The sequence below is a fragment of the Lampris incognitus genome, chromosome 2 (assembly GCF_029633865.1).
Source record: "Lampris incognitus isolate fLamInc1 chromosome 2, fLamInc1.hap2, whole genome shotgun sequence".
In the NCBI taxonomy this organism is placed as follows: domain Eukaryota; kingdom Metazoa; phylum Chordata; class Actinopteri; order Lampriformes; family Lampridae; genus Lampris; species Lampris incognitus.
This window is the reverse complement of record NC_079212.1, coordinates 134,449,116-134,465,910: the sequence shown is the minus strand read 5'-3', so window position 1 is coordinate 134,465,910 and position 16,795 is coordinate 134,449,116. Positions and strand designations below refer to the sequence as shown.

The window sequence follows — 16,795 nt, the reverse complement described above, 5'->3', positions numbered from 1 at the left end:
GCTATCCCCCAACCCCACAGGAAAAGAAAAAGAATAAGAGAGAGGTGGCTGGGAAACAAAGGTCAGCCAACTTAACAGGAAGAATGCAGTTCAAACAGCAAAAAGGACAGGATTTGGACAGTCAGTCTTAAAAAAAAAAGGCTATTTGTGATGGACAAACCAGAAAAAAACTGGCCAACTACGAGTTTATGAACAAACACACACATATGTACGCACGCATGCACGCACACACGCACACACACACACACACACATAGAAACTGAAAAAATGACAAAAGATGGGGTTTGGGGTGGGGGAGTTGGTGAGGGGCTGGTGGACCACATTATCATGAGTCCTCGTTGCCAGAGTCGTCTTGGTTGTCGTAGCGTTTGGCAGACGTCCCACCGTCCTTGCCGGTGCTGATCCCCCCCGCCTCTCCTCCAGACTCCAATTCGCTCTCGTCTTCATCCTCCTCTTCTTCCTCCATGTCATCATCATAGAGGTCATCATAGAGTAGGTCCGAGCTGCTGTCCTGGGAGGGGACCCTGGTCTGGACGCAATACTCTGCCAGGGTGGTGGGTACCTTGACACCGTCACGCTCCGCCTCCGCCGCAGTGGACAGCACCTGCTTCCTGTGGGTGAAGAGGCACCAGGGGCCGTGTCAAAGTACAGTCAAATAAAGAAAATCCTAATAATAAAACATACGCAAGGCTCAGCGTTTTCGGTTTTTATTTTCCAAGCCATCCAGCATGCCGAATTTCGCCACAAGAGGACACTGTTACATAACCTCACATGAACAGGAACAACTTTTGGATCCGTGGAAACGTAAAATCCGGGTGAAAATCAGTTTAAAAATCTGGGGGGTTTTCGGTGAAAATCGGTAAAAACTGAAAACGCTGAGGCTTGAACATACGATACATATCGCTTCTGTCAGTATGTCAGACATTCTCTCGAAGTACCAACGGCTTCTGATATGGCTTCTTTTAACTTCTTTTCAAAAACAGCCTAGGCTTGAACTGAGACAAACAGCCAGCAGAATCAGCTCTCACCCAGTGGAATCCCTCCCGTTCCGTCACCCAAACCACTCCACCCTAATGAGAACATCGACTATTCTCCAACTGCTATTGATTGCACTGGTGCCACACATAGTTTGTTGAATGCCTTCCTAGCAAGCAGCTCACAAACACTCATGCAGAACAAACATATTTTAACTCTGTATGTGTGTGTGTATGTATGGAGAGAAAACTTGTGTGCGTTACCTGATGATCTCCGCATACTCCTTGTCCTTGCCTTTACTGTCCCTCCACTTGCGGAACATGACGGAGGCGTCCACGTTGGCCGGGGAGAAAGTGTTGGGCTCGTTAAGCAGAGAGATCACACTCAGCAAGATTGTCCTACACACACACACACACACACACACACACACACACACACACACACACACAGAGTTTGTTCCAATAGGAGTATTTCTCCCTCACTGGCAAACTAGAGGTGTTACCTCATCTCTTGCCCCTTGTGGCTCGATCATATGCTCCCTGCAGTCGTGTCGGGTCTTAAAACATAAGCTTGCCAGTGTGTTACTAGTCCGGGGGTCACAGCAGAGAACATCTTGCACACATGCTAAAGTGTAAAGAAAAGGGGACTATGAGCATGACTGCTTGAAGTTCTCTTGCTCCTCAAATGACAAAAGAAAGTGACTGCATTTAAGACTGAATGTCAATGTCAGAATTTGAATAAATCTTGACTTGCAGTTTGTCAACTTAAATCAGCACGATTTCTTTTAATCATTGTTATGCACATCACATATTAAACATATTAACTTTCTCACAGAAAGGTGAATCGGTTCATCTGAGTGACCTCTTCACTCTCGACTGACTGCAGGTATCCCCACCCTTATAAACAATACAGTGGCATAACGACCGAAATGATCGGTTTATATGCAAATTGTCGTGACCACTGACTAGAGTTACAATGGCCATGTGTACTATTCACAGAGGATTGGGAAATAGTTGCCATCACAGCACTGTGAGATCTGTCATTTTTCCCAGGTTAGCCTTCTTTGACTGTGAAATTGCAATTGGTAATGGGGGACATTTGATTGTTGATGTTTACCATAAACCAACACACACTGATCAGTACTTAAGGTTTGACTCTCATCATCCACTGGAGCACAAACGAGGAGTCATCAGGATGCTGTACCACCAAGCTGACAACGTCCCCACTGACACAGCGGCCCGGGGAAGGGGAGAAATCCCACATTAAACAGGCCCTGGTTAAGTGTGGTTATCCTGACTGGGTGTTTGTCAAAGCTAGGAAGACGGCCAAACAGTGCACCAGCCGATCAAGCGAGGAGAAGGACTAAGCATAAAGCAGTGGTGATTCCACATGTGGCGGGAGTGTCGGAAAAGTTGAGACGTGTTGCCGTGGCAATTATTTAATTCCACTCTGACATTAAATGAGGGGCAAGACAAAAATTTCTTACAGTATTGACGCACTTTATGTTCATGAACAGACGTACTCAAGTCTAGATGCTTGAATGTGCGCCGATCAGTACAGTACAGTCTCTCTTATAGGGCAGGTGGTCTGTTCTTCCCCTCCTTATCTCGTCTTCCAGCTCTCATCCTAACAAGGCCATTTCTCCAGTTAGTGTGTACAGACTTCCTACTCTCAGTGAGTCTGCCATACACTCCCCTGCTATCAACCAGCAGTCAACAGTAGGCCTTTATCTGTACACCTGGAGAACACACCTTATAAGACTACCTTTATTCTATTACACATGGACTTTAAGCATCTATCTAAGCAAGTTAAACATGGTATAGGTCATACATGTTGAAATATTAAAAGTAAGCAAACATCCAATATGAATTGCCCTCACACACATATTTTCCGAACACCGTGTCGCAGTTGCTTTCAAACCCCAAAACACGCTCTGCCAGAAATTGCTCACCCCAAGGATCGGGTCCCCCGGCACAAACAGCAATATAGAGTATGCTGTTAAGTGCCAGGGGGATTGTTGTGAATTGTACATCAGGGAAACCAAACAGATGCTGGCCAAGAGGATGGCACAACACATAAGAGCTAACACGTCAGGCCAGGACTCCACAGTCTACACTCATCTACAGGCCAGTGGCCACTCTTTCAAGGATGAGGATGTGCACATCCTTGATAGGGAGGAACGCTGGTTTGAACAGGGAGTCAAAGAGGCCGTTCATGTGAAGAGGGTACGACCATCCGTGAATTGAGGGGGGGCTAAGAATACATCTGTCACCATTTTACAATGTTGTGATTGCAACTATTCCCCAATCTGCTGTGAATAGTACACATGGCCTTTGTAAATCTAGTTAATTGTCATGGCAATTTGCATATGAAACTGATCGTTGTTTTCGCTCGTTATGCCACTCTGTTGTTTGTAAGGGTGGGGATACCTGCAGTAAGTTGAGACTGAAGATGTCACTTAGATGAGTAATGAAACGTTTCTCTCAATAAATGCTGTGTCTATATGAACTGATTCACCTTTCTGTGATTTCCTCACCTGGATTATTGAGCACGTATAAAGATATTTACTTTCGGTTTTTTTTTGAGAAGAGTAATAAGAAAGACACTTTCGGATAACAGGAAGTATACTGCAGCTTCTTTGGGCTCACTCCTTCGAAGAATGGTCATACTTCTGATCTGCTCCTGAAATTGATGTTTGCATTGCCAATGATAACATTAAAGCTATCTGTAACTTGTATTTCCCTGGTTTTGACTAGATTCAGCCCACAGTGCATACAGAGGCAGGAGATGAGTGCTGGACATTACCTGACATTCTGGGTCGGGTTCCACCTCTCAGAGGGCAGCTCCCCACTCTGGGGGTCATCAACAGGGGGATGCAGAATTGAGATACACACGTCACCATTCTGCAGATACAGACAACCAGTTGCCAGTCAAAAACAGTGGTAAAGATCCAATTCCAGTCCTTAGGACCCCTTCTGCAGCGGGTTTTTCATTCTATTTGGTCTTCAGTCTATTCAGGGAGTTTTAAGACCTGGCACAACAGGTGAATATAAGAGCTTTAACTACCTGGCAGAATGGAATACACGCAGCATTGGAAGGAGTGGTCTAAATCCTACCTACCTACCTACCTATCAAGCAAGACAGCATCATAATACTGCTTTTGAACAAAATGTGGATTAAAAAAAAACACAATTGGAAATACAATAGCTAAAAATACTGTTGGTGAAGCTGCCCACATTTCCTCAAAATGAGCATCAAGTAGTTTGTAAGTAATTATGCAGACTTAAAGGACCACTTCACCAATTTTCAACCTCATCTCTATCCGATCCGAATTTGGAATAATGTGGGGAAAATGTCTGCAGTTTTTTTTTGGACAGGACGCGAAAGTGGGGCAGACTAAGCTAACTGCTAGCCCATGCAGACCGGCAGTTCTGTAAACACTGAGGGCGGTCTGGCGGCGGCCTCGCCTGGCGTTGACTGTGTTTTTGGTGTCGTCATGTGGAGTGCGGAGAGGTGTGTTGAGGGTGTCTGACTGGGATAGCTGGCGTTGGATCGGCTGGGGGAGCCTGGCCCGCTGCATCCAGTGGGCCCAAGGACTGCAGCCCTGCCCGGAGCTGCACCCGAAGAGGAAGCACTGAGGGCGGTCTGACAGGATGTGGAAGCAGAGCAGGCTAAGCTAACTGCTAGCCCATGCAGACCAGCAGTTCCAACAGTCATCCTGGTTGGTGTTGGCTCTCTTGAACAATGAATTTTTTTTTGTTGATATGTTGGATATGTGTTTTTATAGTTTGGATTTCTGTGTTCTTGTAGTTTGGATATGTGTTTTTATCTTTGTGTTGCACAGCTGTGGGCTGGGGGAAATGATATTTAGTTTCATTTCATGTACGCAAGTGCATGAAATGAAATGACAAATACATGTTCCCGATTCCTGATTCCATCTCCAGGTTCATTAAGCTCCCTGGTAGCATAACTTTCTCTGGATGTCAAGTTTTCAACGTCTCTATACACATTCCAGCCATACTTGATTGCCATCCAACTGTCCTCACTGTTACAGTGCACATTGGAACCAATGATGTCATGTGTAGGCAATCATTAAAGCTACAGTCTGTCTTTGAGTCCCTCACTCTAACTTTAGAGAGCCTGGGCAAAAACTTTAACCTGTCTGGCCCCATTTCATCCTTAGTTATGGGCTCAGAGCGCTTCAGCCGCCTCTTCAGTCTGCACTGCTAGTTAATGAATTTCTGTACTGCTCCAGGCCATAGTTTCATTAACAACTTTGACTCATTCTGGCATAGGAGGAACTTTTACAAAAAAGACGGTATTCACCTAAACGATGAGGGGGTATAATCTAATCCATTGTATAGCTTTTTCAGCTATACAATGTTAAACAAGACAGTCATTCTTAACAATCTCATTTTATCTCACAATCTAGATTTCTTATTTTTAAATGGGACCTGGCTTAAAACTGAGGACTGCTGCCCTCTAAAAGAGCTCTGTCCTCCCAATTACTAGACCCTCAATCTCCCTAGGCTCACTGGTTGTGGTAGGGGTACTGCAGTTGTTTAAAAAAAAATCTTTTATTTGTAATCAGATTACATTGGTTACTTTCAATAACTTTGAATTACTTTTTTTTAAAATTGATTGTGAAATCCCAGTGTGCTGCTGGGTTGTCTATTGACCACCCAAACCTAACAATTTTTTTTTTAAATGAACTCTCTGAACTGTTAACTCCGATGGGTCTCAAATATGATTGTTATTATGGCTGGTGATTTTAATGTGCACATTGATAACCTCTCAGATTCTCTTGCAACCAACTTTTTAATTATCACCAACTCTTTTAACCTTGTTCAACATGTGTCCAGCTCTACGCATGATCACACTCTTGACCTTGTTTTACCCTTGCTCTGACCTTGAACTGTCTTTCCATGTTTGATTTTGTCTCTGACCACAAATGCATTGTTTCTGACACCATGCTTCAGTCTTCTGCGCAACTGCACAGTACAATCTCGCTTCGTCAATGTCAACTCTTCAGCTACTTTTTTATCCCGTTTCTAATTCATATACCCCCCACCTGATTCCTCCAATGTTAATGATCGTGTAACGTGGTTCAATTATCAGTATGCTTCTGCACTAGATACCACAGCTCTCTACACTACCAGGTAAGGTTGTTTTCGTCAGCTAACTCTTGCCCCTGGATTAACGACAACAGTCATCATCTGAAAAGCAAAGTCAGAAGAGTGGAGCATAGGTGGAAGAAAACCAAACTCAGGCTCTCATCTCCTCCGACTGAAAGAACTGCTGTCCATGCTCAACCAAAACATCAAAGAGGCGTGAGTTGCCTACTTTGCAGGCCTAATTAAGGACAATAAGCACAATACAAGGTTCCTGTTTAAAGCCACTGACCAGCTTGTAAACCCTGTCCATTCTGCTGTATCTGCTTCCACCCCCAGTTCAACACTGTGAAACTGTTTTGTCTTCCTTTGTTGACGAAATCAATAACATTCGTTCTAATTTAACATTGCTAATATTTCCTCTGCTTCATCAGTTTACTGTCCCCCGATCTGATTTCTCCCCGATCTCTCTGCACAATCTCATTGACACTATATCCCATATGCACCTGTCTTGTCCTTAGCTGTAACCCCCCCCCCCAATTCCTTATAGAGGTCCTTCTTACCCTGGGTCCTAGCCTGCTCTCCATTATTAATCTTTCTCTCACCTCTGGCTGTGTTCCTAATGGTTTTAAGATGGTGAGCATCCAACCTACTAAAAAAAAAACCTGCTCTTGATCCAACCCTACCAAATAACTACAGACCTATTCCAAATGGACCACCATTCATCTCCAAAATTATTGAAAAATGCAAAATCGTTGCATAACAGCTCCTTGAGGTCATTAAAGGACACAATATTTTCAATAAATTCCAATCTGGCTTTCACTACCAATATACTACAGAAACAGCACTACTAAGAGTGACAAATTACATCTTCATGCGAGCTGACTGGCAAATATTCTATCTTGGTCCTGCTTGACTTAACTGCTCCTTTTGATACTACTGATCACTCAATCTTAGTTGAACATTTAAATAAGTGGGTTGGTATCTCAGGCTCTGCTCTCAGTTGGCTCTCGTCCTATCTGTTTAACAGTTTCAGGTTGTCATAGACAACTTAAGTGTCCTCAACTGCCTCTATACTCTGTGGAGTTCTGCAGGGCTCAATCATTGGTCCCATCCTTTTCTCAATCTGCATGTTACCTCTGGGCAATCTAGTTAGCCAGCTCAATTGCATCTCTCACCACAGCTACACCGATGACGTGCAGATGTATTTATCAGTTAAGCCAAATGATATGGTTAATACTGGTACCCTTCATCACTGCCTGGCTGCTATTAAGGGATGGATGTTACTCAATTTCCTTCAGCTCAATTCAGACAAAATTGAGGTTCTCCTTATTGGTCTTAATATGTTTGTCTCAGAAGTGAAAGTGTATCAGCCCTCTGGCTATCAATGTTAAACCCTCCTCAAGAAATCTGGGTGTACTCTTTGACCAAAATCTGAAATTCGACCTACATATAAACAAGCTTGTGCAAACCTGTTTTTTCCAACTCTGGAACAACGCAAAAATCAAATCAATGTTATCAATTAGAGAGCTTGAATTACTAATCCATACCCTAATTTTTTCAGACCTTGACTACTGCAATGCCCTTTTCTCCTATCTCAGGCAAGCAGCCCTGTCTCACCTGCAACTTGTGCAAAACACTGCAGCCAGGCATCTAACCAATACCAATCTTAGATCCCAAATCACACCAATCTTCGCATCCCTTCATTGGCTCCCCATAAAGTATAGAAGAGACTTCAACATACAGCTCATCACATATAAGGCCCTACATGGTCTTGCCCCTTTCTACATGTCCGAACTTTGGCATCCTTACTCCACCACCAGGCCACTCAGATCTTCTGACCAGGGTGTCTTATCTATACCCAGCTCCCTCCACAAATCCAAGAGTGATTGTGCTTTTGCCACAAGGGCTCTGTCCCTCTGGAACAGTCCCCTCCACCCCCCCGGTTAGATCATCCGAGTCTGTAAACAGCTTTAAAAAACTTCTCAAAACCCCTCTCTACTGACTTGTCTTCCCTGTAAAGGGGCTGTAATTTATACTTTTCTGTATATCAATCAATAACTGTATATGTATGTTGTTTATTTTACTGCAGCTTGTGTAGCACTTTGTAACTTTGTTTTGAAAGGTGCTATATAAATAAAGTATAACTTAATTACTTACTTGCAATGGCCATGTAAATATTATGAAACAGTTTACCATTTGGTGTACTTCACTTAAAAACAAAATGGACTAATGCCAAGTCAAAACTATACTGTGCAACTTTGGTTGCAGTGCTGTAGTAAACCACTACATCCCAGCTTCTCACCAGTCTACCCAGAGAATTAAGTTGGCGTGTCTCCTTTCTACTCGACTCATATTTTAATGGTCTTATTGCACAGCACCCCACATATGTCAGCTATGACACAAGTCTTGGCATATTTGATGCCCCCATATTACACAGACAATTCAAAGGAGGTTGGCCATAATGTATGTTTTCCCCAGGTGTAAGAAAAAGTGGCTGTGTGATGCAGTCTTATTTGTTTATTACCAGGACAATCCATTCTATCACCATTAAGTCAATCCAAAATAATTTTAGCTCAAAAAGGTAAAAAGTACTACATCTTTGAATTCTGAAAATTCCTTGTGAACTGTCCAATGTCCACCTGAGTTTTCACTGCTCTTAATGGTAATTTAGACTCACATGAGAAAAAATATTTCTTATGTCAGCTAGCTTCTTCACTTTACTTTTTTTTTTAAAGCCAATTTATTCGACATTGTATTCTTACAAAGAATTGTATTCTTACGATGAATTTGTTCTCTGCATTTATACCATCCTATTGTATAGGAGCTGTGGGCAGCTGCAGTGCTCGGAGACCAACTCCAATTCTTCTTTTCATTACCTTGGTCAGGGGCACAGGCAGGAGTATTAACCCCAACATGCATGTCTTTTTGATGGTGGGAGGAAACCGGAACACCCGGAGGAAACCCATGCAAATACAGGGAGAACATGCAAACTCCACACAGAAAGGACCTGGGATGGCCTGGGGTTTGAACCCAGGACATTTTTGCTGTGAAGCAACAGTGCAACTACTGAGCCACTGCGCTCGTGCAGCGACCAGGACACATTCCCAAATCCGGCTTCCCACCCACAGATACGGCCAATTGTGCCCACAGGGACGCCTGACCAAGCAGGAGGCAACGAGGGGATTCGAACCAACGATCCCCATGCTGGCAGGCAACAGAATAGACCACCATGCCCCCCGGACACCCCCATATTTCAATTTCTATGAAATTCAGTGGAAAACAACTTAAATAAGAACCACATTATAGGCAAACCTGTGCCACACATAGCTCAAGCATTTTGGGAGTACTGCAAATATGAAAAATTACACAGCACTGTGTCATTCAGAAGAAAATCAGCGCGTTGCTTTCATAGCCAATTAAAGAACACTCGAACAATTCTAAAAATGTCCAACCACTTTTAAACAAGGAAAACAGAGTCCATTGCAACTTTTATGGCTAAATGACAATACTATTGTCCCTAAGGGTATAACGATCCATCGATCTGGATCAATGTATCAATTCAATGATCATCGATACAATGTCATCGATTCACAGTGAAAACCTCGATCCATATCATCATCTTTAAGATACGCCTAGGATGTGAACATTTTAAATCTCAATACCTCTGAACCACTGAGCACACAGACAGAAAGAACCTTGTAAATCCAAGGTGATGAAGCATACATGTGAATGGTTTATGTTCATAATCGAAAGGTCATCGAGGGCTCTCTAAGTGAACTGATTAAAAACATGAGAAATCTGGCACTTTATAGTGAACAGCAGGAGGTCTATTCTTTTTTATTAAAAAGAATAGATTGTTTTTCATTTAAATGCTTGGTAGAGCTCAGTAATAAAATTGTCATTTCATATTTTAGTTGCTTTTTGTGAGATGATATATAAATGTAGCTGACTGTGTTACATGGGCATTTGATATCATCTCATATCGATCGCAGGCCCCTGAACTGAAACAAATCGAAATTGTATCATGGCAGACTTTGTGATATCGGCAAATATTGCATCATTGTCACAAAAAAAGGAAAAAAAATCGATATAATATCATATCGTGATGAAATTTGTGATTTACACCCCTAATTGTCACTCAAAATCAAGGCTTCTCTTATTTGGTGCACATTACAGAGCAAAGATACAACAGTCTTTCGAAATATAATTTTACCAATACAGTTATACCCACTCTACGTCAGGATAAAGGCTCAAGTCAAAGAATTACCCCGGGAAGCTGGTGTGTGACACTCATATGTGACACACAGGCTACCACACCAGCAGTCTTATGTCCCAGTATAAATTAGAATAAAATGACAAATAATTATGAAATTAAATACTAAGGTGTAACATGGATTCTTTATAATCAAATCATAAAGTGTCTGGAGATTCCTGGTCCTGGTGTATTAGAAAGGTAATGGAAGGTAAGTAGACAACCTCAATGTAACTATTAACCTTTAGCTCTTTACGCTCGATGTTTTTTTTTTTAAGTGGACTTGTGTGTACTCATGTAGCCCACTGATGACCATTTAGGGTTATTGGAAAACAGCTGGCAAGTATGGACAACAGTGAATGCTAGGCTACATCTTTGGGACAAGACATTTACTACACTGCCCGCTGCTAGCCACACTATTCTCTCTCTGGCATGCATTTCTTTACCTCTCCCTCAGAAGCACCATGACTATTATGGTAGCATTTTGTTTCTCACTTGGTATTAGTGTGGTTGTGTTACATCGCGCAAACTGTGCACGCACTGCAGTAATAATGGTGAGGGGCTGAAGGTCTGGGGGTGAGTGGAGACAGGTTTGGTATTTGCTTTCATTTATATAAACAAGTTCACAAACACAGTCCCTAAGTATTAAAGCATATACATTATTTATCATATTAATGTAAAAAGGTGCATAATGAAGCCTTATTTTTTCTTAAAAGGATCATTCTGTATTTTTTACAACCTAGGTCTTTTTTCATTGTTTTTGCCATTGATCATATATGTTATGATATACTTTTACTCACCAGTTTTAAAGTTGAGATGTTGGACAAGGCACAATGGCATCTTTTGGGGCCATGGCACTCAAGTGTCAGACATGTTTCAACAAGTCCATTTTAACTCAATTATCTAAACCATATAAATATATTGTTTATAAGGTTTATAAAATATAAGGAAGTGATAATGACACTGGAAGTTAAAAGTTGTCACTCCAATTGGCCATCATACCACATTGCTGAGCTACTTCTTGGTTCAGTTTGCAGGACTAACCAGCCTACATACCGTAGGTAAGCTTATACCTGCAGTTTTGTTCCTAGTGTATGTGGCTTAACTTATTTGAGCCATTGTGTAAAATCCAAATCCCAGTAAACCTGCTGCAATGGCTGCATATGGCTGAAATGTATCTAAACATTAGGAAAGATAACTGGGTTAAATTGGACTTGCGGAGATATGTCTGACACTTGTGTCGAGGGACTCCAAAAGACACCATTGTTAAGCTGTGTCTGATGGTGCTGCCATATCCAAAAACTCAACAATGAAGCCGGTGAGTAAAATATAACTGTTAAACATGATGGCAAAAACTATGAAAATAAGACCCAGTTTGTAAAATAACAGAATTATCCAACTAAACAGAATTATCCTTTAAATGTGTTACCTCATAGATGTTGGGGTGCCACATCTTGGTGAGGAAGCGGAAGGTTGGTGGGGAGTAAGGGTAGTCAATTGGGAACTTGATGTGAGCCTGAAAAAAATAGGAAGAGGTCAGTATTAATCATAAAAAAGTGGTGTTGAAAGCAGCATTGAATTGAACGTGGTAGTGAAATTGGAAATGCAATAAACTGAATTGTTTAGAATTGCTTGTGAATAAATAAATGTTTAGACAACCAAATTGAGCGATCCTGGGTGGAAGTTAGCGAGAGCTAGCTATATTTCGAGAACATACTGCGAAAGAATCCACCCCCCCTTCACTTCTGCCCAAGAGTCTCATAATCTGAAAAGTGATTGACAGCATGTATAGGGACCAATAGAGACAGGCTTACAAAACACTCCTGATTGGCTGGTAAGGAGCGGGTACAGAGAAAACGTTATGTCTGTTAACAGCGCCTAGGGCAGCCACGGAGACCAGATTTTTTTCTCAGTGCATCTACTTGATAGCTGTTGGGTTTGAGAAAGAGTTTGAGCAAATATTAGAAAAGTGTTCAAAATTAAAATTGCTGATAGCCACTTTTAATTTTATTTGATGTTAACATTTAATATGATAGCATTTTACTCGAGCCACTATTTTAATTTGATAGCTATTTCACTGATTGTGTTTTCATTTTTGTTACTTCCACACCTCGTATAAATCATGTTGTAAGGTAGAGGAAAAATAGTGCTGACAGAAACAGCTAGAGAAGAATTACAAAGGACTGCTAGTCATGCATCTTCCTCCCAGCTTTCAACATCGACTCTCAAAGTCAAAGCAGGCTGGGTACCACACCATCCTAGCACTCAGCTGGAGCAAGACACAGTTCTAATTCTACTTAGATAGGACTACTGCTATTTCACAAGTACCCTGAGCCTACAGCAGGCTCAGTATATTGACTGAAATTATTTCATGATAATGGCATTAACTTCACTTTTAATTATCTTTCACCACGCATGCTAGATGTTTCTTTTGGTATCTTAGTATAGACTTAACAAAACAATATTTGATATAGATGAGCGATGAGCAGGGCTTTTTAATCAACAGCAGAAGCACTATTAATACATTACAGTGTCACTTAACAGGGAAATACTGATGTTACATAGAGCACTCTCTCACATCACATTCCTCTCCTTGCGCTACTTAAAAACACATCTGAATCATTAATGATGGGTCCAGCTACTTTTCTTCTATTGTACCTGATCAGACAGCGCTTACAACTGCTGGTCAGAGCAGTGCTCTTCTTCTATCATGAAATACATGACTCAACAAGGAGGCATTTTCGATGTCACTCAAAAGTGGAATATCACCTAACTAAGCCAGATTAACTTAAGAAACACCTCTCCAACAATTATTTGGGCATACACGGCTATCATGCTGTATCACGCTGGCTTGAAAGTGAGCTCTCGGTGCAATGATATCACTATGGAAAAAAAAGCTTCACTAAATAAGTAACACAAGGCAATGGGAGAAGAGTCTCAACGTGCCCTTCTCTCTCTTGCTCTCTCTGCTGAGATGCCATTTATATCAGTCTCCAGCTATAAATAGCCATCTGAAGCACAACCACCACGCAGTGAGTGAAAGAAAATAATGTGTGATAACTAATAAGACTTTAAAATAAAATAAATACAGATGTGCAGCAGTGGCAAGCCACATCTGGTGGCATACATTGCATACAAGGTGGCATACATTCCTCAAGTTGTAGACTTACATGTGAAATAGCCATTCTAATTCGACTCTTCTTAGGTTACCATTCATGGTTCAAATGCAGTCATTTTTAGCTGGACTGCAACAGCGGGGCCAGCCCTACACATGTGGTTGTCTTTGAGTGAGTGACTGAGTGAGTGATGGAGTTTCACTACTGGTCGAACGGCTGAGTTGGAGTTTCCCCAATGGCCGTTGCTCTTTCAAAAATGAATCGGCACGAACAGTTTTCTACTACGTCATCAGCTGTTCGTGGAACCGATGCCAAAACAGCCGCTTTTTAAACGTAGTCGTGCAAAAACAGCTGCTTAATAAATGTTGTCACGGTCCAGCCATATATCTTGTTAAAGAATTAAAAAAAACCGAGAGGAAAAGTGCTATTCAAACTTTTCACATGAACAGTTCTTGGCACTTCTGTCACAAATGTTAGTGTTTGAATCAATCCCCTAAAGAGCATGACTGTCTATTGTCCTGTTGATTGATTAGCTTGATGAAAGCAAGCCATCACCTTAGCATGGTGCACTTCGAAGACAATTTAGAACTCATACTCTTCTGCCATTCATGTAATTTGCCTCACCTTAAAGTAGCCTCCCTCATAGAGTGTGTTTGGGGGACCAAAGATGGCCACCTCCCAATTGTAGAGGTCAGATTCTTCTACCAAGGTGATGCGGAAGCCCTCCACTGGTTGCTCCTGTAGAGACTTCAGCTCCATCATCAAGGCCTTCTGGGAACTGGGGGTTGCTTGGTGGGCCATACTAATCCCACTTCTGACAACAATACCCAAAGATGAGTTGAGAGGTAAATGCCATTTGGAAAGTGGAAAGAGTTTTCAGAATTAACAAAGTCTGTAACCAAGTTAGATTTGCCTGCAAACATTGTTTGCATAGACCACAATTCTTCTAGAACAGTCAAGTATTGGAGAAACACCTCCCTTAACTAGATAGCAAACCTAAACGTAAACTGACATTATTACATAGCATTCAGAGAACATGTGGCCAACCAGCAACCCAAGATAGAGGCTTAGTACGGGGAAAAGGAGCGAATTTAATGATAAATGATTACCTGTATCTCCTGGCTTTTTTTATGTACGTATTCGTTTCGTTACAGCCGAAATCTCAATTTAGACTCATTGGCTGACCTTACTAAGGCTCTATCTCGAAAAAGGAGGCACTGGCAGAAGCTGTGGGTTTTCTGCAAAATGCCTAAGGGTCGTCCTCGTGTGGTGATTCCCAAATTCTTTGTGTGCCAGCTGACATAGGGCTAATGTCAGTGTAAGTCACGGTACTCCGGTGATCACTCGAGGGGATCAAAAGAGGAGATCTGCTCTGCCGGACATCTCTGTGTCCTGTTGGTTCGGTTCGGACAAGCGGCCAGCTGATCCCTGTTTGTTTGTGTTTGTTTATCTGCTCTCAAGCAGTTTCAACTTCTCCACACGTCAGCTAAAACCCCACCGAAGAACTTCGCTAAAAAGGAACACCTCTCCCGCTCAACATCTTCCCCCTCCGGCACACCGGCAGTGTAAAGTGTCGCCGACTTTAAAGCTTGCACTCGCGAAAAAGGACAGTCAATGAGAGGTTTGTACTCGCGTATTACACTGTATTTTTTTTTTTTATCGATTTTTATTTTCCTCCCATCGATGCTTCCGGCTACCATTGCGCGTGTCTGCAAAACGTAAGGACGTACGGAGGTGAACGTGACGTGCGCGCACCCGTGGGAACGGTCGTTGACGGCGGATGCGTCCTCTTGATTTAGATACGTGTAAATTTGCTTTATTTCTATATCGATTATTGTTATAATGTAACATTGTTATTTTTTTGTATTTACCGTAAAAAAAAGATCCAGGCAATTAGTTTTTATTTTGAGTGTCCATATTTCAGGACAACCTCTCTCTTTCTCTCTCTCTCTCGCTCGCTCGCGCACGCACGCACGCACGCACGCACACACACACACACACACACACTATGTTTCTCTATAACTGTGGGGACCCCTCATTGAATGCGTTTATTCAGCCCTTAACCCTAACCTTAACCTGCATGCATAACTTTAAGCCTTACCCTAACCTTAACCTAATTCTAACCTTAACCCTAACCCTAAAAAAAAGACACTGTTCCTCATGGTCACACACACACACACACACACACACACACACACACACACACAAACACAAACTTGCATTGCACTCACATGAATACTTAAATATGGTTTTTATGCTATTCTGCTTCTGGAGTTGCTACAGAATCGTTTTGTTATCCCTGCCAGGTGGATAGCCTGAGGGAATTATGCATTTGGTCCCGTGCGTGTGTGTGTGTGTGTGTGTGTGTGTGTGTGTGTGTGTGTGTGTGTGTGTGTGTGTGTGTGTGTGTGTGTGTGTGTGTGTGTGTGTGTGTGTGCTGCTAATCTCATACTACTGGGCCTCAACCTAACATTTTGTTGTGTACAGTTATGACCGTCCGTATGATCAATTAAAAACCTTTGAAAAACCTGTTTTACACCGCAACTGAGTCCTGGCTCCTCAGCTGGTTTGTCCAAGACACCAGAGAAGTGGAGATACGCCTGGTGGAGATCTGTGCTGTGCTGAGTGCACTCTTCTGGTATGTATATGTATTAATTCCTCGTTGTATTTTTGGGTTCATTATTAATTTTTGCATCACATGTGCAATTTAAATTTGTTTTCTGCTGTCTTTGGATCATTTTATATACATTTTCATAAGCCCAAGCAAACAAAGCCACGTTTACTGTATAATCCTGCTGGTTTTCTTAAAGCTAATATCCTAAACATTCTGCGGTTGCTCATTTTAGCAGTTACTTCCAGGTAGGGACTCTCCCGCAAAAAAAAAAAAGAAAGAAAAAGATATGGCCCACAGCATTCATCATGGCAGCCCAGTGCAGAAGAATAAAGGAGGTAGAGGCAAGCAGATAAGGCTGAACATTATCATAAAAGACTAAAAGAGACCACAACATCAATGGCTAAATCCCACATTTAGTCATTTTATTTGTTTGGCGGCAGAGAATATACTGATGTAAAAGCAGTGGTGACTTTAATGTTGAACAAGTCTCTGGGATTCAGATAGCCCAAACACAAATGCAACTGCAATAGTGTCCATACATATCAGTAAATTTGATAAAAATGACATGACAGACTTAAGAATCATAGCTTTAATTTTGTTAATAGTTTACATTATGACCTGAATCAAAAACACAGTGCATAACATTTTTTGACCCTGTGACACTGGATTAGATTATGCAGGTACAGACAATGCATGGATGGATCATCTTTTGGTTCATGTGGGA

The 16,795-nt window shown here is 41.9% G+C and overlaps 1 protein-coding gene across 1 annotated transcript; it reads right to left on the bottom strand.

Moving 5' to 3' along the window:
- ube2r2 (ubiquitin-conjugating enzyme E2R 2) lies at positions 1–15,109 on the bottom strand. The gene is made up of 6 exons (XM_056273369.1): positions 14,567–15,109; positions 14,082–14,271; positions 11,771–11,857; positions 3,781–3,878; positions 1,239–1,373; positions 1–611 (listed from the first exon to the last, which is right to left on the bottom strand). The coding sequence occupies exons 2-6, from the start codon at positions 14,256–14,258 to the stop codon at positions 326–328; spliced, it is 783 nt and encodes a 260-aa protein (XP_056129344.1). The 5' UTR covers positions 14,259–14,271; positions 14,567–15,109; the 3' UTR covers positions 1–325.
- Between the last annotated feature and the right edge of the window lie 1,686 nt (positions 15,110–16,795).